Source organism: Lycorma delicatula, chromosome 7 (assembly GCF_047948215.1).
Source record: "Lycorma delicatula isolate Av1 chromosome 7, ASM4794821v1, whole genome shotgun sequence".
Taxonomy (NCBI): domain Eukaryota; kingdom Metazoa; phylum Arthropoda; class Insecta; order Hemiptera; family Fulgoridae; genus Lycorma; species Lycorma delicatula.
Window position 1 is genome coordinate 59,684,844 of NC_134461.1, and position 26,426 is coordinate 59,711,269.

Consider the following 26,426-nt stretch of genomic DNA (forward strand, 5'->3'; position numbering starts at 1 on the left):
AGTGCAAAATTATCGAAACAGCCTTTTTTCTTCTTTAATACTGTAACTTATAATCCTAAGCATTAATGATTATTGATTCGATTAATTTTGCTGGAAAATCCTCAAATAATTAAATTATCTTTTTTTGTAAAGAAATTTCAGGATATTTGACTGACAATCTAGTTAGGACATTTAGTTAGAAAGTTGTAATATAACAAAGACATGCTTATTTAAATCTTAATTAGATCCCGGGTATTCTTAAAGTGTGTGTAGAAAAAAGAGCTTGATTTCATAGGCAATGATAGCTTTACATTGCTTTCATCTAGACTACTGTGATATAGTTAAAAAAATCAGATGGTAAAAATGGATTTCTTGTCAAAGTCGCAGAAGAAATGTAAATCTGTAAATACACCTGCAATAAAAAAGTTTAAGATATATAAATATATTGAATTTTAACCAAATGATTTATATTTGTCATTGGAGAAAAAAATAAATTGTATTTCATTGAAGGAATAAAATTATAATGAAAATAGTTTTTTGTAAAGATGATAGAAGTTGTGTATTTTACACTCTTATTGAGATAAGGAATTTTATTAATTTTAATATTATAATTTCCTTCATTTTTCCTGCCGTGGAATATTTTTATTAATATAGATTTCATTGAATTAAATTATTTTTCTGTAAATAATTTATTTTTTATTTTTAGTTTACAGCAAAATAATGCTATTAGGTACGAGTTTACAATCAATTTAGCTCTAATAAAACTTTAAAAAAATATTCCTACTATTGCATTATCGGTTATTATTGCTATACATTTAATATGCAAATTTAATTACACTTTCTTGTACATACTTAAGTATGAACTACTATACAAATTTTGGTATAAGAAGCAGGGTTGTTGAAAGAAAAAATATTTGAAGCAGTCTTTAAAAAATTATTGTGTAATACACAGGTGATCAGTGTTAAGATTTAACACGAGTATATTGTCCATGTATATCAGGTTTAAAAGCAAAATATTAATTAATGTTTAGAAGGCTATATAATATCACTTTTTACGTTATCAGGTATATTGTAGCATTGAATTTTAAGGGTTGTTTCTTAGATTGATATAGTTTTTATAGCAATATTATTTTGTGCAAATGTTATTTTTTTTTTTTTTTTAATTATTGAAGACGATTTAAAAATATTTTCTCTTTATCGGAAAATCTGGTGGTGATGAATGTTACGTAAGTTTGGTTTTTTGAGAAGGAAAGTTAAATATATATGTTCAAAATTAAAACAATGAATGAAAAATGTTATTAATATATAATTACCTGAAAAGAAACATACATACTAAAATAAATAAGTCAGTATTTTTTTATCTTGCATAACAAATATTTATAACCTTTACCCTGTTTTTTCTTACATTTAATTTGAATTTTATTGATAAAATTCAAATAATTTTAATAATAATAATTTAAAGATTTAAAATTGACAAAAAAATGTATTGTCTTAGTAAACTGGTACTGATATAGCACTAGTTACAAAGTGCAAAGAATTCTTCTATCTCCTTGAAATCTGAACAGGGTAACCGTTTTTAGAGTCCATCATAAAAGTATTGTTGAATTGTAGTTTTTTCAAATCGACATCTGAATGAATTTTGTAGTTTTTTATTACAGTTGCAACTACAATTTTCATCGACATCATTGCAAACGCATATCCTGAAACAACATTTATTGCATCACACCTTTTTAATCTAAAAAATTATTATCTTCATACTTACATTTAAAGACTGAAAAAATGTTGAAGTTATTCGACTTCCTAGGTTATTCATCTAAAGTAACTTTGTCCGAGATACGTCCTTTCAATCATAAAAATTATCCACACTTAATGTCAACAAAAAAAGAATAATTTTTCACTATTTTTTTAAAGTGGTAGCAACATGTATTAATTTCTACACGTTTGTGCTTTAATAAAGGTTTTGCGCATTTTAATATCCTTTGATATTTTCACACTCTGCGATCCAACTGATATATGTCCTGAATTCTACCACGTACATTTCAAAAGGTTTTCTTTGTTAACAAAATTTCAATATTTGATTATGAAACCAAATGGAGTTTAATACCGAATATTCTATTTACTAGCATGCATATGATTTACATTTCTTTTTTTGTATGTACTATGCGAGATACCTATCGTATGCAGTAAAATATTATACATTAGGAAAAGAACATATGTGCGCCGAAATAAATGAGTGAAAAAAAAAATGGAAATGAGAAAGGATGAAAATACAAATAGGCAACTGAATTGCGAGATTGTAAGGTTGGTATGAATTCGTTCAAGTTCTAAACAAAAATATTGTAAATTCAAAATATTTTAAATATGCTATCACAATGAACTTCCTTTACTGTATCCCCCATTTCTCCACATCTCTTTCTAAAAGCATATTAAGCAACATGGCGGATAATTCTTCACGTTTTCAAACGTGTGCTTCTTTGTACCTTTTTATAGAAAAAGAGGTTCATATAATATTTCGAATCCACATTCATTTTATTCTTAACGTCAGAGATAATTGAATATTTTAATACAAATAAAAATATTAAATTAAAATAATATATATTCAAAAAGTCTTTTTTAAATTTTTTTCCAACTATATTTATAAAATATATATTTTAGACATTAACATTTTTGTATATATATATATATATATGTAGAGAGAGAGAGAGAGTGTGTGTGTGAGAGAGTTTAATTTCGGTATTAATCCACCGAATACACATTCATTTTAATAATACTTTTATTTTTCTTTAGCCTCCAGAACCACCGTAAGTTAGACGATGGATGAGGATGATATGTATGATTGTAAATGAATTGTAGTCTTGTAGTCTTAGGTCGACCATTCCAGAGATGTGTGCTTAAATGAATCCCAACTACCAAAAACCACCGCTATCCACGATCTGTCTCTACTAGAATTTGGACCTTAGAACTCTCGGTTATCTATGTAACATAGATCCACTTTAAAACTCATTTCATTATCATTGCTGATATAAGCTACAAATAATTTTTGAGAAGATATTACATAATTTATCTTCATTTAGTATTTTTTTTAAATATTTTTTTCGATTTTATTTTCCTTGCGTCAGTGGTTATGCTATGACAACGGAGATAGTCCTAATTTTTCTTTAAGAAATCGCTCTAAAAAAAATTATTATTTTATTTCATTGATTGCATATACATCTTTGTAGCATAAATTACAAATTTCATCTGGTAATATGTATGAATAATAAAAAGCTTACGTACAAAAGTTATGATGTCTCTAAACGCGAACCAGTGCAAAAGGAGTCCTAAAGTGAAGTTGATCAAACAGGTGTTTTCAGTTATAAATTACACTGAAATATTGAAATTTACAATTTTTAAAAGAGAACACAATTGGTAATTTCACCAAATGGTCAGTTTTCTAAAAAAAATTATTACACCTGAGGAGTCATTAGTTGGTTCAGACCTCTTACAGATGATCGCTTCAAAATCTAACAGTAACAAGAACAGTGGTGATTTAAATATATATATATATATATATACATTAAAGATATAACGAAATTAAATACGGACGTTTCTAGTTGCCTTGCGTTCTGTTGTATAATATTCATAAACATTTTTTCAACGAATTTCTTTTTGAAGTGCATAAATGAAATACGCAAAACAAGAATATACATTCTTCCGACCAATAGATTTACAAAGAAAAATTCTATTCTATTGATTAGACAATCCGATATCGCAAATGACAAGTAAAAAATAATCGAATATAATATTACTAACAACAAAGTATACTTTTATAATTACCGGGACAATTTCTAGGACCCATGCTGAACGGAATATAACTGTACTTCGGTCTTTTCTCAACTTCTTCTGGTAGAAAGTGTTCTGGATAGAAATCATCTGGATGTTTCCAAAATCTACGATCCCTGTGTACTCCGTAAATACATATAATTACTGATGTACCAGCTGGAAGTTTAATATTATCTAAAACCATAAACTGTATAAATTAATTCGCTGTTCTTGGTAAAAAAATAAAATAAATAAATAAAACAGCTCAGTTTTAAGAAAAGGAAATGTATGTTTATAATAATTCTGTCTTTATTTACACTACTCACTAGTATGCAAGAATAACTATTTTAATACTAGATCCATACCTTGTACTGTTCTTCTTTTAGAATAATGAAATTAGACGTAAATTATGAATTTAATACATAAATAATCTTTAATCTTGTCATGCGTAATGAATGAATGTCCCGACAACGGCCTTGTCGCCCCTTTCATGGACGTGTAAATAACCGGAATGGAGTAAATCACTGTTCAGTAAACTGTATTGTACCGTATCAGCTGGCTGACCGATAGAATAGAGCCTAATTAAAAAATTTATTAACTTTATTTTATTTTTATTAATTTTTTTTTTTTTGGTCTGAATAAAAAAAAAGTTTTTCAGCAAAAATAGATCAATTTGCTCAGTATTCACTCATTTAAGAAGCTGGGTTGATAAATAACTGGAACGTCCTTCTGCTTTTATAAATAAATATATATATATTATTTGAGAGAAAACAATTAAATCGACTTCCAGTTTGTCTGGATTGGGCGGGTTGAAGACTCGAATATAGTGATGTCATAGTTGATAAATCGCTTATGGGAATTATGTCATTTCATGAAGTGCTGTTCAATCAGAGAAAAAATAAATAAAAGTTACACATAAATATGAACGAATATCCAACCGTGATTATTGATGTTTATAAATTTTTTTAAATTAAAATATTACAAAAATAATTCATGCACACAATGATGTCTAGGGAAGCTGAAAATAACTATAGACAGATTTAAAACTTTTAAAGGACAAAATGAGGCACAATAAAATATTTAAGTTGAGAAAGCATCAAAGAAAAGAGGAAGATAACATTTTTTCTGATAAGGAAAGAATGTAATCACTTCAATCATAATTTTGTTTTAAATTAACACAAATGAGAAAACCATAAAAATCAAAAATTATATTAAACTTAATATATGCGAATAATATTTAATTTAATTAATAACTAATAGCGTACTTGATTCAATCTAATAAAATAAATTTATAATATTACTTTTACGCTACGGTATTGAATAAAAAAAAGTAAACCATAATTACGATATTATAAGACCTAATAAATGCTGCCCAAACATAAACTTACTTCTATATTCTAGCAGCTTTCATCTCAACGAAAGGGAGATCAAAAAAGTAATTCTGAACTAACTACACGAATATTTTTTATTTTTTATGTAGCGACAAAAACTAAAAAAATTCTTTCCGAAATCTGCGCCGGTGAGCCGACTATAATTTAATTTAATTTTAATATTTCGTTTAATTTCTTTTAATATTGATAAAAATAGATCCCGCAAATAAAGAAAAAGCAACGTACCATAGTGCAGTATCATAGCGAACACTGCTTTTAACTTGCTTCGAACGAATTGATCAATCTACATCAAATTTTCACATGGACAACTTCAAATACATTTCTATAGCCCTATAGAATTTCACTGAAATTGAGGAAGTAGGTTTTGAGAGTTTTGCGTCAAAATATTTAATATATAAACCAATAAATAGAATCGTATAAAAAAATTTCTAAGGAAACTTCAGTTTAAGTGATTGTTTTTTCGTACTCCTTATAAGTGAAAATGTATAGAAAATTCATTTTCACCGCCACCTCACTGAAAAGTCATCAAACTGTCTATTGAATACCAATTAAAAATCATTTTATGAAGCGTTACTAATGAAATAAAGTAAGGAAATAAATATCTAAATGTACAGAAAACTTAAACTGTAAGCCTTGAGAATAAGAAACCAGGTGAATTGAATATACTTCAATTCCGATCAATATAAATATTCTTATATCTTCGCACACGTCAGTTGTCACATTGAAGCTTGATTTTACAGTACAATATGTAAATAAATCCATACTAAAACTCACCATCTATATAAGTATCTGCTTCAACTCTACGAACAACTATTGGAACTGTATAATGGCGCAAAACCTCTTTAAGAATCATTTCCAAATACCGTAACTTAGGAAGATCAATGTACGTTATATCTTCATTGCTTTCCCCTATGGCATCTACTATTTCTTTGTACACCATTTCTTGTTTATCTTTGTATATTCCCAGAATCATCAAAGCGTAACTTATTGCAATTGCTGTCGTGTCGGTTCCCTGAAATCAAGTTTACAAATGTGTAGTTTTATAAACACAGATTAAGGACATAACCTCAGCTTTTCATTACTGTTATAATTAGGAAATTTATTTAATACTACATATATACGCAATACCCATCATGTCTGATAGTATATAAACCATCAATTCGAGATTATAAGGAAATTTTAGATTAATATTTTATTACCATATCCTTTAATATTATTACGACTAATTTATAATAAAATATTCAAATATTGGAAAGAACGCCAAATTTCAGTTTGGCTTAACGACTTTAATTAAAAGAAACAGGCCTTGCCTATGTCATAAAAGTTTCGGGGACATCATATATAGAGTAGCGTTTTTCTTTGGAAAATTTCATCACCATCGTTATACAATGAATACATGAAAATAATAATTAGTTGTTATTGTCATCACCAGATTTGCTAACTTAGAATTATGTAAAACCATTGCATTTGAGATAATTAAATATTTTGTACTTACACCAACAAACATATCTCCAACTTTAAAAACTAACTGATCATCAGATAGATCTTTGTAGTGATCTAGAATTGCATCAAGAAAAACTCTTTTCTTTTCTTCAGCTGTAAAAAAAATAACAAAATAAAGTTAAAAGTAAAAAGTTATTTATTAATAAAACTAATTATTTTTTTATATATTTCAATTTTATTACGATTAAATGATAAAATCAATATCCCCCTTCATAACAAACTTAAATTTAACTGTTTAAAATAGCTTCTCAACTCTCTTCCCAAAACATTGAAATTATATTTCTACTTAATTCCCGCTCTGTTAAGTGATGATTTCACAATAATAATACGTTTTTATTCATTTTATCTCTTACTAGATCAAGGAATTGTGTCTGCAAAATACATTAATTATCTTAAGAAAACATAATTAATTTTTCAATTAGATTAAAGTTAGTCCGCCTGCATTGTGTAAGTATTTTAAAACTGTAAGATACATAAACAACAAAAGAGGAATTAGTATTTTAGAACGCAAATCTCTAAACTGTGAACATGTTTTGAAGAGAACCAAATTCGTATGAATTGTAGAGTGAAAGAAAAATAGTTTTTTGGATGGAAAAATAAGTATTAGAAAACCTTTTCCAAATATAATCGAAACCATGTATCTATTTCTTGAGAAAAAGTAAATGATTTTCACCCACATTTTCCCATAAAAAAATCTTCAATTCCCTTTAAAGATATGTTAACATAATATTTTTTCCATTACTTGTTTATCAGAGAAAAAAGTCGAACTTCCTCTAAGAAAGTAATCGTAGTATTTTTCTATTAAATAACACTAATATAATTATTTTTTGTTTACTAAAAATGATGCATGATTTAATTTGTTTTTTTTTTATCCTGAAAATGAATAAAACTAAGAATCTGTCGCCCACTATTTTTGAAAAACTTTTAATTCTTAATTTAAGGTTTTATTCATTTTTCAACCTATAGTTAACATTTCAAGCTCCTATATTGTATTTTGTTAGTTCATTTTTTATTTTATTACTTTGTTAACATAATTTGAAACTACTGAGTCAGACATATAATTATATTTTTTTTTTTTGGTAGATATTTTAAAGTACTAGCATGCATAATAAGTTGTTTTACAGAATTTACCAGTAACGGAATCAGATGTGACACAGTCTTCTTTCCGTATCAATTTTCGTTTCTGTATTATCTAAAAAAATAAATCATAATAGTAAGATACGTTTCAAAGAATTTAAACACTCGCATACACACACATACGCGCACGCGGAGATATATATATTTATTGTTGTGATAATTGAAAAAAAGGTTTTTAAGTGAACAATTTGTATATATATCGTCTAACACCTCCTCTATGAATCATGATACCTTGCCGTTGGTGAGGTGGCTTGAGTACTCAGTTATACAGAGTAGCTCGAACGAAGGTGCAACCATATCGGAGAGGTATCTGTTGTGAGCCAGAATAAGGAATGATTCCTGAAAGAGGGCAGCAACTCTTTCAGTAGTTGTTAGGGGCGTGAGTCAGGACGACTTAAACGGCCATATCAACATCACTCAGTCCTCTGAGTACTGCGCAGCTGAAAGCAATGGAAAAATACAGCTGCTTTTCTTCCAAGAAAATGTGGCTCTCTTCATTTTCATATAGCAATGATGGAGGCGCCTTCCTTGGTAAAATATTCCGGAGGCAAACTAGACCCCGTTCGGGTCTCCGTGATAGAATCATTGTAATAAGTATAAAATCAAAACCTAAACCGACAACGATTGTTAACGTCTATATGCCTACAAGCGCCCATGATGATGATGAGGTAGAGTGTGTGTACGAAGAGATTGATGAAGCAATTAAACACGTAAAAGGAGATGAAAATTTAATAATAGTTGAAGATTGGAATGTAAGCATTGGAAAGGGCAAGGGTGGAAATATAGTAGGTGAATATGGGCTAGGCAAAAGGAATGAAAGAGGGGACAGACTTATAGGTGATAATGAAATGTAAATTGGGATTTAAAAACCTGAAGAACCGCCAATTAAGAAATGCTATAAACAGGAAGTACAAACTAGCGAAAGAAGAGTGGATTAAAGAAAAGTGTTCAGACGTGGAAAGAGAAATGAACATTGGTAAAATAGACGGAGCAAACAGGAAAGTTAAGGAAAATTTTGGGGTACATAAATTAAATCTAATAATGTGTTAAACAAAGATGGTACACCAATATGTAATACGAAAGGTAAAGTCGATAGATGGGTGGAATATATTGAAGAGTTATACGGAGGAAATGAGTTAGATAATGGTGTTATAGAGGAAGTAGAGGAAGTTGAGGAGGATGAAATGGGAGAAACAATAGTGACATCTGAATTTAAGAGAGCATTAAAAGATTTAAATGGCAGAAAGGCTCCTGGAATAGACGGAATACCTGTAGAATTACTGCTCAGTGCAGGTGAGGAAGCGATTGATAGATTAATTATTACGCTGGTGTGTAATATTTATGAAAAAGGGGAAGTTCCGTCAGACATCAAAAAAAGTGTTTTAGTCATGATACCAAAGAAAGCAGGGAAGCAAGAAATGTGAAGAATACAGAACAATTAGTTTAACTAGTCATGCATTAAAAATCTTAATTAGAATTGTATACAGAAGATATGAGAGGAGAGTGGAAGAAGTGCTAGGAGAACACCAATTTGTTTTCAGGAAAAGGATAGGGACAAGGGAAGCAATTTTAGGCCTCAAATTAATACTAGAAGGAAGATTAAAGAAAAACAAACCAACATACTTGGCGTTTATAGACCTAGAAAAGGCATTAGATAACGTAGACTGGAATAAAATGTTCAGCATTTAAAAAAAATTAGGGTTCAAATACAGAGATAGAAGAGAACAATTGCTAACATGTACAGGAACAGAAATAATCGAAGAACATAAGAAAGAAGCCGTAATAAGAAAGGGAGTCCGACAAGGATGTTCCCTATCACCGTTACTTTTTAATCTTTACATGGAACTAGCAGTTAATGATGTTAAAGAACAATTTACATTCGGAGTAACAGTACAAGGTGAAAAGATAAAGATGCTACGATTTGCTGATGATATAGTAATTCTAGCCGACAGTAAAAAGGATTTAGATGAAACAATGAATGGCATACATGAAGTCCTGCGCAAGAACTATCGCATGAAAATAAACAAATACAAAACAAAAGTAATGAAATGTATTAGAAATAACAAAGATGGACCAATGAATGTGAAAATAGGAGGAGAAAAGATTATGGAGGTAGAAGAATTTTGTTATTTGAAAAGTAGAATTACTAAAGATGGACGAAGCAGGAGCGATATAAAATGCCGAATAGCACAAGCGAAACGAGCCTTCAGTAAGAAATATAATTTGTTGACATTAAAAATTAATTTAAGTGTCAGGAAAAAATTTTTGAAAATATTTGTTTGGAGTGTCGCTTTATATGGAATTGAAGCTTGGACAATCGGAGTATTTGAGAAGAAAAGATTAGAAGCTTTTGAAATGTGGTGCTATAGGAGAATGTTAAAAATCAGATGGGTGGATAAAGTGACAAATGAAGGTATTGCGGCAAATACAGGTATTGCGGTGTGAAATGAGGTATTGCGGCAAATAGATGAAGAAGAGACAGACTTATAGGCCACATACTAAGGCATCCTGGAATAGTCGCTTTAATATTGGAAGGACAGGTAGAAAGAAAAAATTGTGTAGGAAGGTCACGTTTGGAATATGTAAAACAAATTGTTAGGGATGTAGGATGTAGGGGGAATACTGAAATGAAACGACTAGCACTAGATAGGGAATCTTGGAGAGCTGCATCAAACCAGTCAAATGACTGAAGACAAAAGAAAAATTGTCTAACAAATAAAAGTGTAAAATCTAGCGAAAATCTAGTATTTTTTTAGGATACTTATCACACTTTAAAGAATGAGGTACCTACGTATTTAGATTATAAGAGAGAATTTTTTTCTAGTTTATTTAACGTTATAAGATTATGAATACCTCTTTCATGAATTTATGCAAATGTTGAATATATTTCTTGCACTCTTCTGAACGTTTTGTCATATAATACAGAATATCTGGTTGAAGATATATTTTAAAGAATCTTTCTTTAATGATATGAATTGCCCTGAAAAGAGATTTAAATACTTCATAATAACAAGGTTTTTTCTTTTAAAAAAAAATCCTTAATAACTAATCCTTTTAACTAATTTATAACTGAGTTTATAAAAATTCCTACAATTAAATAACTACCCAAACTGGAAAACTACGCAATATATACCAATGATTGTTGTATTATTTCCAAATATTTAAGAAAATTATTTCATAGACTTACATTACATAATATCCCATTCATCACTTTTTTACGATTCAGTGCTACAAATCCTTCCTTTCATTAGCGAATCATTAATCTCATTATGTTACACGCATCGTCATAATCTACTTCAGTGCAAGAAAGCTCTATTTGTTGTGCAAATTTTTTCTTCTTAAGAAAATTTGATTAAATTCTTGGTAACGAAAGAACAAATAACATAAACTATAATTTTTAAATTCATTTGGGGAATTCCGTTTTTTTAATAAGCGTAAAAATTAGCAATTTCCTTTTAGGACGATAAGAAAGTTAAGATACTAGTAAATTTAGTTTAATGAGTTTTTCTAAACAACCAAATAAACTAAAATTCATTCAAAATAATGCTCGGTGCGTTAGAAATAAACAACTAGTACCCGTTATTTATTTATGATTAAAATCGTATGTTTTTCTTATTTTATGAGTCGCTGTACCGTAAAAATTGAATAAATAAGAATTTTTTTTTAATACGAAAAAAATTTCTTTTATTCTGGCATTTTAGAATTCTCGCGTTTTTTTAAAAATTATCTTCAAAATGTTCGGTCGGTGCTCAATAATATATGATAACATTCAAAAAAAAAAAAATCATTTTTCTTGTTATATGCCAATAAATTGCAAAATTTGGGACTTCGTAAAAATATTTTCTTTAAATAAATTCATCGTATAACTCTACAAAAAAAAAAAAAAAATGATATTTGACTTGGATTAAATTTGAAGTTTTAAATATATATGAAAAAACTTCTAAACAAAACATTACTTTACTTATGAATGTACCAAGAAAATTTTACATTCATTTTAAAAAAAAAATCATAAGATTAGTAATACACAATAAGTTTTTTTGACGTATGCAGTATTGTTTACGTGATAAATCTTTAGTAAACATTTTATAGCCATTATTGAAAATCAATTTAATATATATTACATTTTGTACAATAATATTAATACAACTTTATCATCTTTTCTGTTACATTTTATTAAATAAATGTTCTCTAGATTTATTTATGTTTTACTTTTACATATTAATATGTAAAGCACATTAATTTTTCTTCTGTTTTTGAAACACCCCAGGAGCAACCGGACCGCTGTCAGGCATAAAATCAGTCGCTTCCAGGTGTCGTGGCAAAAGACTCTCCTCCTTTCTCATTCCCCTATGGGCGCTACCCACAACTCTACACTACAAAACTCCGCATATATTTCTACGCCGTCCTTCACTCCACGTCAGCAACTCAAATCTTGAAGGTTCCAGAGGCCGTCATCAGTAACATCCCGACCACCAGCTCTTTCTTACGGCCTAGCTAGGGCAACCTAGGCTGCAGGTTACTTCCCAGTCCTAGACGAGCCACGCTTCGACCCACATAAATATATATACAGGATAACAATGTTTTTTTTTTTTTTGAATAATAATGGATGCTGTGACTCTACTGCTGAACAGATTTTCTTGTTAAAATATTTTGCTTAAAACATTAATGTTTCAATTAAATTACGGATTATAATCATTTTTAACGTTGCCATCTTTTCATCTTTGAACTATTTTTAAAAGAATTCCGTTCTTTTAAGGTTTTTACAACATAGAACAAACTTAGAGATATATTTAAATAAACGTATGTTTGTTTCCTATGTGTGGGGGTACTGATTGTTGAGTGTGTACGTAGGAATATACGTAATTTAAGAAGTTTTAACTGTTAAATGAACATATTTATAATTTTAATAATATTTTTAAATTCAAATAAATTAACTGCATCACTTACCACAATAGATATTTTGCAAAATCTGAAGTGTTATCTATCTGCTCAGAAGTCTTGACGTTCATTTGTGTACCTGAATGTGAAACGTAAAACTATAAGTAATTTAACAAATACTTTTTTTTAATTTAAATGTTTTGAATGTGAAAACAATTAACATGGTATCAGACAATGTAGTTTTTTTATATAATATCTCTGCTAGTACTGTGAATGAAAAATCAAAAAAATAACGTTCTCTTACTTATGTTGAAAGATTGAAATAAAGGATTTACTGAGTACCCATTTTGTGGTTTATTTATTTGATAGATCACTCTAATCTTTCGCTTAACTGGCGATGAAAATTTTCGTCGTGTATTAGAAAGTATGAAAAATAAGAACCCCTGTTTCATTTTCTGTAAGAACTACTTTGCTATTATTTTAATTTAATTATAATTGTAAATATTTTTCTACAAGTTATTTCTTAAAGAATTCAAACTATTAGAATTATTTAAAACAATTCAAGAGTATTATGTAAAACGAATCTTACTATTAAGTAATTTTAAAAATAATTTTGTAGCTAAACGTTTACTGAAGAAATTAATGTTCAAATATTATGCCGAGAAACAAAAATTTATTTAAATTAAAAGCGATTTAGAACAAAATACAAAGCAAAAAAGCATACCCAGGAACAGAATGACTGAAAATTTTTATGGTAGAGCTGATAACTTTTTTTAGTGAAAAATACCTTAATATAAATTTTATGAGTTATAAAAATGTAATTTGATCATTTTTATTTTTCAATTACCACAAAGTATATCCAGGGCCGTTCTTGCGACATATTCGTGTATATCAAATGGAGGTGCATCAATTTTCTCTTCCAATACGTTAACAAGAATTTTACTTTCTTCATTAAAACAATTTGTAAAACTTTCTAGTATTTTCTTATTGAAGGTGGGATTAACCATCTTACGTAACTGTTTCCAATTTTCTCCTATAAAAAAGATTAATAAAGACATAAATTAAAAAAAAAAATTTTGCTGTTGATAATACACTAGAGGCGGTATATATATAGGTACAGAGGAAGTGTCGTAACAGACTGACAGGGATAGAAAAAAAAATCAGTATTATTAGAAAAATAGCAATTACAATGATAATTACATTAGAAGTATAATGAGATAATATTTGTTTAATAAAATATTTAAAATTTCATTGATAATTAAATTCTTAATCTCTGATTATTCTTTCTTTATTCATTCCTATTTTTTCATTTTATTCAAAAAGGTTTTATGTTTCAATAAAAACGTTATACATTACACTAACTAAAATACAAATTAAATTCATAACATAATGAACAATATATTGTAAAACTAATTTACCAATTAATTTAATTCAATTATTTGGAGAAGGAATCTTTATTTTAAAATTTTAAGAAATGTTTTGAGAATAATTTATAAACAATCACTCAATGAATCACCTTTATAAGAAAAAGCTTTTTTGTACATGTTTTTGAAAAAAAAATAAACTCATTACCAAATTTTTCTTCTACGTCATACCTGTTCGTATATGAATGAAAATGCAGGTTTTCTGAAGCTAGTGGAAAACGATTTTCCTACTAACCGTAATTTAATTCCAATTCGTATGATATGTATTATGCACTGATAAAAATCAGGTTATAGAATTAAAAATGTAACAGCATTTTTTGAATAATTCTGTGGGCTAGATGCTAACCGCGTTTTGTACGCACAGAACAAGAAAAAAATGTAAGCCGTAACAATTAGCCTTATAATAAATTTTTTTTTTCTATTAGGAAAACCAGTCTTAGAAAAGTCTTTTTTATCTCTGATGTATTGTTTACAATTCCATGTTCAACGCAAAAGTTAACTAACTTCTGAAATATGGAAAAAATAAATAAATATTGGTAAAAAAAATTTTAATACACCCAGAAATCAATAAAGCCACTAATGGTCTTTTAGAGATTTTTTAACTTTTTCATTAACGCGTTAATACTACGTAAGCAGTCTGAAAGCATCCATTATAATACATATATATGTATTAATGTTAACTAACTTCTGAAATATGGCAAAAAATAAATAAATATTGGCAAAAAAAATTTTAATACATATATATGTTTTCTTGAAATTTTCCCAAATGTAGCTAATAAAACACGTTTTTGTTATAATTCTTTCAAATTTTTATCGACATCTATCACATCGTTTATAATGGATATAACGATCAGCTCTTAACTATGATTGTACTACAAATATATATATATATATTTGCACAAAGTGTAAGCCTGTAATTAATATAAATGAGGTAAGTTAATAACGAAAATTAAGAGGAAAAAAGATTATCTATGTAAATTGGAAATAAATTTACAACATACATAAAATAAGCTTAACGTAAAAAAAATTAAGAATGAATTCGAACTTATTTTACCTGATGCAGTAAAAAGTCCATCTGCTGCTTGTTTAAAATATTTATAAGACGGATCTTTGTTTGTTGTATATTCGCTTGTCAATATTGCCTGAACAAATAAAGGGAAAAAATTAATTTTAAACATTTATTTCCTTCCTAATATAGTGTGATATATATATATATATCAGATTTTATTGTATTTACTTTCACATAGATATATATTTATTTATAGGTCTATTTACTCCTATCATCTTAACCCTTTAACTTGTATCTGGTAGTTAAGAAACTGTTCAAAGACGACCTTCTTCTACACCTTTATAAGATCTACTTTATATCACTATCCACTACTATAACCCTTTTTATAAAATTTTCTTTCACTTTCTTAAACCAATTTTTCTTAGAATTCCTCCTTTTTTTAACCCCTACTCCCCTGAGCCGGACATAAAGTTAAATAAAACTCGGCCCAGGGAAGCGTCCTTAAACTCTAAGGGAGCCTCCCCACCACTGGCAGTTCGGCCATCACTAGATGGATCTTTTCTCTCTTTGTCGGCCTTAAATTGGCAGAAAGAGGTAACCGGGCCCATCTATGTCGTTCCCAGAACTCCATCCGGTGGGCGGGTCTCGGTCTTTTATTTACCAATCCTAGTTATCTCTATCGGAGTCCCCACCCGTTCACCGGAATTAGCACACCTGGGGGCATGCCGGCCCTCGCGGATGGCGCTGTTGCCGTTGCTACGCTAAAAGCCACGACGTCTTCTCTCAGCGACCTTAGCGCGTAACACTTTCATTGAAAACGTGTAAAAAGCCCTCCACTTATCCTCTGAAGCCAACATGAAGAACACCAGGTTCTTAGTTCTTAATCTTGTAATACCTGCTTGGATTCGCCATAATTGTCATTCTTCACACTCAAATGTGGCGTGCTGTGTCCTCCCCACTGAAAAACATGCAACAAGGTGAATCACGTCTACCAAATCTGTTGAGGTAATGATAAAATATTCCGTGCCCGGAAAGCATTTGTGTAGTAAAAAAGTTCATTTCCCCGTGTCTTCTTTTCATCCAAGTATCTAAATCAATAATTAATCTCTTAATCCGAGCTGCATCATTTCCTGTCGTCCATTTTTCTCGCCATGCTTCCCCCCACATTTGTCTCTGCCTTGTTCTTCCTCATGCCCTCTCATAACGAAGCTCGCGCTCCCTAATCTGTAGATAATTGGCAAAACTGAGGTCAGCACACACGCCGAACTGTATGACATTGTGCTACATCCTGCTATGACCCAACAACGCTATGGGCCAAACAACGTGCTCCGATGAACGCTCTGCAGACGTACCTGGTTCCTTCTGACTCTCACTGCTGCACCCCAAACCGGGGCAGCATAAACCAGAACGGTAACAGCCGACATTATTAGCCGACGTTTACATGACCGTGGGGCCGCCTGATTGAATTTCTCATCAATTTATTTAATATGCATTAAGTTAAAACTGAAAAAAAATATATAAAAAAAGCTGGGACTATTAACCTCTAATGAACAAGTTGTAAAAAATATTATCTCTTAGTCGATATACATTTCATACAAGATTTCGTACTTGAAAACCTTGTGTGAGAAGGTAATGTTCATTCGGGAAATTGTTCCTACACAGCTGTTTTGCCTCAAAGATGATCCAACGTAGTAGAACGTATACTAAATTCATACCACCCGTTTCTAAGATCTCTTAAAATATTTTTCTTGATCTCTAAAGAAGATGCAATCCACCGTGTTGATCTCGTAGTGAACTTTTCATCGCTAGATTCAGAAATGGTGGGAATTCAAAAATTCCCACCATTTAAAAACAATTTTTACTGTATACTGTTATTTATTACGAATCGTTACGTGTTTCATATTTACCGATATCTATTGTCAAAAAATATATTTTTGACCTCAAGTAAAAATGACATATTTATGACCACAAATTCCTTCCTTTTTTTTGTTTGAGCCGTATAACTTAATTTATTATGTGTTGTTTCAATACATCAATATGTTGCTAATATAATAATATATTTTTGTAAATAATAAATAAATCCATAACCCTCATAGCAATTATAATACACAAGTCACACACACACACGCATACACACACACACACATTTGATGAGAGAAAAAAATGGTCATATTCTTTCTAGTTTAAATAAAACATTTTACATCGTATAAACCTCGTTCAAATTGTGTAATAAAACTGATTTCTTTGTGAATAGAAAACAAAATAACCGACTTAGATGCTATATAATGATTTTGTAAGAGCGTTTTAAAACTGACGCCATACATAGCCAGTTTAATGGCTACATGATCTGAAATAACTTTTCGAATATACTAAAAATTCAAAATCAAGCAGGAGATCAATGATTAGATAGTAAGTACCAAGAAAAATGTTATAACTATTATTAATATATTTTGGTTCTCAATCTTTTTGATAATTGAATTTGTGCCAGATTACAAACTTTTAAAAATGAATCTAGGTGGAATGAATTTAGAAATTAATTTTTATTTATAAATAAGAAAATAATAACTTAATATAAGTTTATATTTTTACAATCTTAAATAATTTATAATTGAATGAATATTATCTACCATATTTAATACATTGAATTCAAGTCGTTTACCAATAACCTTTAGGGTCAATAAAACACTACTTACGTAATAATTAAAAAAAAAATTAAATTTTATTTATTTCAGTTAAATTCATACCTCCAAATATATATATATCATCCTCATTCATCCTCTGAAGAAATACTTCATGGTGGTTATCTGATATGTTGTAGGATAATAAAAATTAAAATCATAAATATAAAATTTAAATTTAATTTTTAAAATATTGATACAGTATCTAAAGAAACATTTCTAATAGAATTATGTTAACGGAGATCGCAAAAATGATGCACACACAAATTCCTCTTTTCTTTTATCAGTAGATTGGCTGTATTTTTTAACCACACTACTCCAACAACAACACTTTCACTTAGAAATTGACATTTTGGTTGGCGGATCGACATCAGGAAATTCAGCTCTGAAGTATTGTGTGGACTCTGCTAGATTGTCAAATGCAATGGCCCATGCACAACATTTAGCTTTTTATTCATTTATAAATCCAATTTTAACAATTAAATATTTACACAGGAAAGTGAAGCACCGTTAATTATTAACTTGTTTTATTGAATTTGAACAGAAGTTTAACAATACTTCATCTGGGTTTAAGGTTTTTGAATTTTTAATAAATAATTACAAATTATCTAAAATTGATGTTTTTATTTGAATGCCGCAATTTTTTTGTAATTGTGAACATCCTACAAGGTAGACTTTCACAGTACATTTTTCAGTTTTAAACTTTTCATAGAATTCGAGGATGAAGAGCGACTGATATTAAATCAAAAGCGTATACCTCTTCGTGGGACACATGTTATATATATTAAATATTTTTCTATATTTTAATAACATGTTCAATATATTAAAGTGTGCAAAGCTGTGAAGGTTATTAAAATAATTTCTTTTAACTTATAAATATTTCTTTACAAATTATACATTTTATAAGTATTTTATAACTTATATAATATTTCTTTTAATTTCTATAAAATTGATCTGCAACTCTGGGTTCGACCCCGTGACCAATGGAGGCTCCGCGGATCCACATGGTCAACCCCAGGGGTCGCTCCGCTTGCTGGACGGTATATGTAAAATAAAGCGCCAACAAAATGAAGGGAATTTATTTTCTTTCTTTTGGTAATTATTTCATTTATTTTTTATTTCCTATTTTGGGGTTAATTATGTCTTTGTTATTTCTATTTAATTATACATTTGGTGCATTTGTTTATGATAGGTTTTTTATGTTTTTTCAGGGTTTTGGATTTATTTTATTATAATTGCGATTATAATTAATTTTTTATATATTTATATAATATTTTTAATATTAATCATTATTAATCAAATGCTATAAAATACAGGGTAAAAAAAGCAAAAAACAGGAATTTTAGTTTTATTAAAAAAGAATTAAATAATAGAACAATTCGTATATAAAAGATAAAACTATATTATAGCTTGTTAATTTTCATCTACGTAAATACCATTAAATTTTTTTTTTATTTTACATCTTGCGAATTTTTACCTGACAACTTTCATGAATTAAGGTTTCTGTAAAAACTTTGATTTTAGGTCTTCAAAAATCACACAATTACGTTTTAACTTCGTAGAATTTCGATAATTTTAATGTTAATGTTTTTGTCAGTTAAAGATTACATAAAGAAATTGGGCAATTTTGACGTTGTTTACTTTAAAATTTTGAATTAATATTTGTGCAGCAAAGACAATTAAAAGTTTTGATGAAAGAACAGTCAACAGGAAAAATTTTAGAAACTATAATAAAATGATGTAAGTTAAGTAACTTTTCGAATATACTAAAAATTCAAAATAAAACAGGAGATTACTAATTAGATTGTAAGTACCAAGAAAAATGTTACAACGATTAATAAATTTTGGTTCTTAATCTTTTTGATAATTGAAGTTGTGCCAGATTACAAAGTTTAAAAATTAATCTAGGTGGAATGAATTTAGAAATTAAGTTTTATTTATAAATAAGAAAATAATAACTTAATATAAGTTTAAATAATGTATAAATGAAAGAATATTATCTACCATATTTAATACATTGAATTCAAGTCGTTTACCAATAACTTTTAGGGTCAATAAAACACTACTTGCGTAATACTTGTAAAATAAAAAAATATGAAATTTTATTTATTTCATTTAAATTCATACCTCAAGATGTCTTGGTTCTGCCAAATTAATCCACAAGAATGGTCCAATCCACAAACGAAATGAGCCTCCATATTCTTCAATTAAGTGCTGTGATTTTTGAATTATTTCTGAAAAGCAAATAAAAAAGAAAAATGGAAAATATGTATACTAATTATGTTCATATTTATTTAATAACATTCTGAATTGAAATCATCAAAAAATACAAGAAGTTTATATTAAAGTTAAGTTTAAATTAAAAATAGTTTATATTAAAAGTTTATATTAAAAATAAAGAAGCAGAAATTATGAAACTTTATCCATACTGAATTATGAAAGCACTCAAATGAGTGCTCTCATAATTCAGTATGGATACACACTGGCTTTTATAATTTCAGTATGAGTGCACAGATTACTTTGCTTTTTTTTAAATAAACATTTATAATTAAATTGCAAGTAATTGCAAGGAGTGCAATTTATATATTATATATACGCAGATAGTATGACTACGTTTTTCTGGGACCTTAATACCCTTTACTCTTTGTGAAAATAATGGAAAAGCTCATATAAACACATGTCATAAAATGCATCGTTTGAGAGTTATCGCTACTAAATTTTCGCTTGTTTTTCAGCTACCCCGGTGAAATGAGATCCTACTGAAATTTTTAAGACATTACATTAAGGGCAAAATTAATTATTTCTTATTGCTGTTGAAATAAAAAAAACAATAAAAGTAATCTCAGAACCTAAAACTATATGCAATAGTTTTTGACAAATCTGGGGTGAAACCCAGTAATTTGAGGTACAAAACCCTGTTTCTTATATTTGACGTGTAATAATTTTATTAAACGGAAAATAAACGTATAAAAATATTAAACAACTTTTGTACAGAATTTATTTCTGAATAAAATTACTTATAAGTTAAAGATAACAAAAAAATTACAAAAATTGAAATTTTGTTTAGAAACAGTGTTATACTATATTTATCTGAAAAGTATTTATGAAATGTAAACAAAAGCCATTGTTTCTTTTACTTTTGTGAAAAATTTCTAAATATAAAATTTAGTGTTAAAAATTGCTGTCAAAATATTAAAAAAAAATGAAAATTACAAATAAATGTAAAATAAAATTAAATAAAGGTTACATAATACACAGAAAGTCTTCTGTGAAAGAAGACTTAGTGTGAATATGATCAGGTTGCTATTGAAGTAATGCCGTACTTATTTACAACAGAGCAAAACGCTGACATTCCGGACTCCGTGGCGTGAGTGGTAGTGTCTCTGCCTTTCATCCGGAAGTATCGTGTTCGAAACCCGGTCAGGCATGGCATTGTCACACGCTACAAAAATTTTCATTCATCTAATCTTTAAAGTAATACCTAACGGTGGTCCCGAAGGTAAAAATAAAAATAAAATATGCTGATATGGTGTTCATTTTTGTCGTGTTTAGTGGTAATGCTACAACTACTGCTGTAGAATATGGAACACGTTTTCTGAATAAGAGGATTCTAGATCTCATAACAACTAGCCTGACTTTTCACAATCTTCGGGAAACAGGTTCACTACCTAGAATTCGTACCATCTACGAACGATCTGTCCAACACAATGATGTATTGATGAATTTATTATCGATGCAGTTCAGCGCATTCCAGGCGTCAGTACAGGCCATCATTCTAAGCTGATCAGAGTTTAACTTAAATGTCTAGGTCTACTTTCACTTCCTTCAAGAAGAATTGCCGCAGCTGCTTAAAGATGTGCCTTCAGTGTTGAGACGCAAAGTATATTTCCAGCACAAAGCGGGCCTCCACACATCACTTGTGCCATTTCCAGTCACTTAAACATCATTTCTCTGAGAAATAGATTGGTCGTAGAGGTTTACATTCCTGGCCACAAAGATCGCCTGATCAACCACCTTAAATGTTTGCTTCTGTGGATGGATGAAAAATATTGTATACAAAAAAAATACATTCTCATTAGGAAATAATTGTCCGTAATATGGATGCGGTTGAGTAACATAAGGCCCTGAAGAACTAAAACAAGCAACTGCAGTAGTAGAGAAACGTACCCCGAAGTATGTTGAAAATTACGGTTTTATTTTTGAAATTTGTTTATAAACTTATACCAATAATACGCATTTTGATTTAGTATACTGATTCTATATAAAATTCCGAATTTACTAAATTATCTTTGTTTTATTCAACTTATGTTACATTATCATGTTCAAAATTAATTTCGCTACAACTTTATTAAAAATTATTATGAGGTTATTATCCGTCCATTTAAAAAAATTATTGTACGTCAAATATAAAAAAAAAATGTTTTTCTCGCAATTTATTGGTTTTTACCCCTGGTTTCTCAAACTATTGAAGATACGGTTCTGCAACCTTTTTTATTCAATTGTTTAGATATAAAAACAATAGAAAATCACAAAATTTCGTTTTAATTAACGTCCTACAAATTTCAGAACGAGCTCATTTCATTTGAGTAGGTGAAATTCTAGTGAAATATTTCACTACCCATAACTCACAAACGAAGTATTTTAGGATAAATATTAATAGGACTTTTATACATTATATTCATAAGTCGAAAAGGTTATGAAAATCCCGGGAGAACTTCATGGAATATTATGTGTATAATTTATATACACATTTTTATTTTAATTGAATACTACAAAATTCCATATGATACAAACAATCAAAAAATTCACGGTAAAATATGCAGTAATCTGGAACAAGATTAGGTGATAATGAAAAATATTATAAGATATATTTAACAGTTATTAAATAAATTCTTAAATATGAATATTACCCGGAAGGCATGACTCCCACTCCCTACGCTGATGGTTTGGCCCTCATGACAATGAGGAGGGGGCTGACTCTGCGAACGCTGTTATCGCTTAGATTGGAAGATGGATGACGGAAAATGGGTTGCAGCTTTCCAAAGAAAATCTGTTTTCGTCCCGCTAGCGGGGTGACGGGTACTGGCGCCCATAGCAATCAACATCGAGGGAGAGGTGGTCCAGTCGCGGGAAACCACCAAGTACTTGGGAATGTAGCTGGACCACAAGCAATCGTTCACCAATCATGTGAAAGAGGTTAGTGCGAACGAATGGTCAAAGCGGACCGGGGCAAAAGAAGAAAAATAAAAAATAAAATATGAATGTTTGGTTATCCTGTTGAACAGTCGTCAAATCTGAAATTATGTACTGTTTGTTTGTGGGATTGAAAATTTTTGTACCATTGATTATAAAATTGAAACATTATTTATTTATTTAGGTATATTTGTTGTATGTATAACAGAAAAACTATAAAAATTGAAGTATCATTATTATCTTTTAACAACAAAGTAACTTTAAAAATGTATGTTGTCTTTTAGAAATTCATTTTGTTGTCCCCAAGAAAGAAGCAAAGTTTTTCAGTTTGGATCATCAATTTTTATGTTCCAACAAAAATCAATCGGGAGGATTTACTTCAGGCCTACTATCCCAACCTTTAGCTTACCTGAATCAATTGATATGTTGAGCAATTTTCAATTCAGATAATAAATGCCAGTGTTGTTAAAATGCTCTGGTGATCCTTCATATTAAAAAATAATACATGTTCAAGTATTTAGAAAGACATCCTCTCAATTTTGTGCTAACTCATATTTACAGCGTTTAAGTAACCATAACTCGTGTAAGTTTTTGATTGAAAATATTAAATCCAATAAAATTTTGTCTAATATGCTTTACCAGCCATTTTATGAAAAAATAATCATTAAAATTGGTTCTAATATCAATTTTTATTTTTTAAAAAGTACCAAGAGGTAACGTATAATTATTTTTTATTAATCGCTGACACAAATGAAGTAGCAAATTTCATTAACCATTGTAAGGTACTATTTATTTCTACAGAAATTCATGGGAATGCGGTTTTCCAGTAGAAAAACTAACTCGCATATTTGTTTAAAAATTATTTTTCACAAAGTATATGCCATTATCGGTAAACCAAAAACACATTGAACATCTTATTATTAACATATATTACTTGAATAAAACTGCACACAATTAATTTAATGAATTTTATTGCTATTTCTACTTTGTAGAAAGCAATGGTAACATTTCATACTGAAGTTTTTATGGAGTACAAAGAAAAATTCATTGGCTACAATTATCCATTCATGTTAATGCTTACACTGTTTTAAACAGTGTAGGTAAAAATTAGTGTAGGTCAATATTATAATTTAAAAAAATGATTATTATGAGTTTTAATTACGGATCATTATTTTATTTTTATATCACTTAGTTTTATAATATCAGGAGACGTAAATCTCTGATAAAACATTGTTTAATTAAACTTATTAAATTTTATAGATAGATAATTTGTACTTACTATGTGCATCCAAACCAAAAAATAAATGAGCATTTCCAATTATAGGCCATATCGGAGGACCGGGGATTTTGTTTTTAATTATTCTTTCTATTCTAATTATTCTCCAAGAATGCCAAGCTAATGAAGTAATTAGAAGTATCATGATAGCCCAGAATATTTTATAGCATATAATGTCTAAATCTATTCTTAACATCCACTCCGCTATAAAAAAGTGAAAAAAATTAATTAAACAGATGTACAAAAATCCTTCAAATGCTGGTCTTCCAGGTAGAAAGGAGAAACTAAAAAAATTTATTTTCTATGAAAGCAAAGTTTATAGAAATCAATTTTACAATAATAATAAATATTAAAATAATAAATTTGTTTACAGCGAATTAATGGTTTATAATATCTTTATTTTAGTTTAAATTAATAATTTATATGTAGATTCAAATTTAATGCATATTAAAGATAAATTACCAGTTTATTTATGCGTTAAATATCAGTTAAATTATCCAGTAGGATATACGTATATCTGAATTATCAGCACGCTATATAGATTTAACAACTGGAATAACTTACAACACGGTAAAACTAATTTGAAATTACTAAAAAAAATTGATTATTTGTAAGATGGTTAGGAAATAATTGATAAAAATTAAAAATTTTATCGATTGTTACATAATTACTTCAGTTGAAAGTTTAATATTCTGTCAGAATTCTGAGAATCAAATTATTTCCACTTTGAAGAGGGAGCAAAGTTTATGAATAAATTTTAAAATAAGATTGTCTATTGTTTAAAAATGAGAAGTCTTCTGAAACAAAGGCAACCTTTGCTAAAATTTTGATAAAACATTTGTTAACAATATTCATCAAATAATAAGCTGCTTATCGCCGACCTTTTGAAAAATACTTTTTATCACAAATGAAGTATTAAGTACGCTTTGTGACAGATAATCAAAACTGATTCTTTTTCTTTGTAAATTTAATAAGATTAATGTAGCACTAAGAGTTGAAAATAAAAACCGACTTATAAAAAATACTGAATTTCAAAAAAAAAAGATCTATTAATATATAAGAACTTCTAAATATTATTCATACAGGATTAAATTATCAACAAACTTTTTTATTTAAAAATATATTGGTAAACTACTGCAAAAATATTTTATAAATTTTTAGATTCTTTAGATAAATTTGTTGTTACGTAATGAATAAATGCGATTAAAATTTTACATTCTGGTTAATGCATCTCTTCTTAATTCTCAGAAGTTTAGTATATTTAATTTCGATTACAAAAGATTTTACAATAATTCAGCATCACCGAAAAAAAAAAACATTACGTGCACAAAGAACTATTTTAAATTTACAGAAAGAGACTGGAAATCCGCGTTTAAGTGTCACCCAAATGCAGTTCTATCAGTATCTTTTTACAGTTCTTAATGAATTCAGTCAAATTTTGTGTGCAGGAAAGATTAGACAACCATACATTGTTGACGCTATTGTATTGGGACTAACTGATTGAATTATATTAGACAGAATCAATTTCATCTTTGGGTCAAATAATTAATTCTAATCCATAAATTACCATTTTAAATAAATAAAGCTGAAAATTGCTCAAATAAATAATTTTAGCTTCTTAATTAAACTTTTTTTCGTTGAACTTACTAAATAATATCACTAATTTCTTATATCACACTTACTTGGCATGTTTTGATCCATATTTAAACAGGGCGATAATGTAGATCTGTATTCTAAGTCAGCAGGGAAAGAACTGCCATGTTGTCTTGATATCAACGTATTTATTACGTTTTTTTAGGATATGACGTTGAAAAGACCTTCACGATAGTTACTTACACACAGCTAATATTAACTGTTCCTGATTCTAGGTCATTTAATAAAGTTTTCATGAATTTTATTAGAATTATTCAAATTCAAATAAAAAGATGGTTAATATACGATATATTTAAGATAACTTTATTCAATCACATATATTATATTGTATGAAATTATAAATTAATAATTTAATTATTAACAGATATATTATTGTAGCACATTATAAAACTAGCGACCAATGCACGAGTGCGAACTAAGTTACAACACTACCAATGTTCGTGTATAACCGTGTTCGTGTATCATTTCAATATATTCCACTGTTACGTTTTATCTACATACCAT

At 28.6% G+C, this 26,426-nt stretch overlaps 1 protein-coding gene across 3 annotated transcripts; it reads right to left on the reverse strand.

The window, feature by feature from the left end:
- Positions 1-26,142, reverse strand: LOC142328048 (cytochrome P450 4C1-like). 3 transcript variants are annotated; one of them, XM_075371499.1, is made up of 12 exons: positions 25,952-26,134; positions 24,273-24,473; positions 19,928-20,034; positions 15,168-15,255; positions 13,537-13,722; positions 12,759-12,828; positions 10,665-10,791; positions 7,806-7,866; positions 6,667-6,767; positions 5,946-6,183; positions 3,796-3,975; positions 1-391 (listed from the first exon to the last, which is right to left on the reverse strand). In XM_075371499.1, the coding sequence occupies exons 1-12, from the start codon at positions 25,968-25,970 to the stop codon at positions 330-332; spliced, it is 1,440 nt and encodes a 479-aa protein (XP_075227614.1). In that variant the 5' UTR covers positions 25,971-26,134; the 3' UTR covers positions 1-329. The 3 variants fall into 3 exon arrangements, with proteins under 3 accessions (XP_075227614.1, XP_075227613.1, XP_075227615.1); XM_075371498.1 differs by lacking the exon at positions 1-391 and adding an exon at positions 1,266-1,679 and having other exon boundaries at positions 25,952-26,131; XM_075371500.1 differs by lacking the exons at positions 1-391; positions 3,796-3,975 and adding an exon at positions 1,266-1,679 and having other exon boundaries at positions 25,952-26,142.
- Positions 26,143-26,426: the final 284 nt, after the last annotated feature.

Excerpts from the sequence above, each read along its gene's own strand:
- LOC142328048 (XM_075371498.1), bottom strand. Across the intron at positions 15,256-19,927 it reads CAGAACCAAGACATCTTGAG|GCAATATTGACAAGCGAATA; the intron begins GTATGAATTTAA and ends TTATTTGTTCAG. Across the intron at positions 3,976-5,945 it reads AGCAGATACTTATATAGATG|ATAATATTAAACTTCCAGCT; the intron begins GTGAGTTTTAGT and ends TTATGGTTTTAG.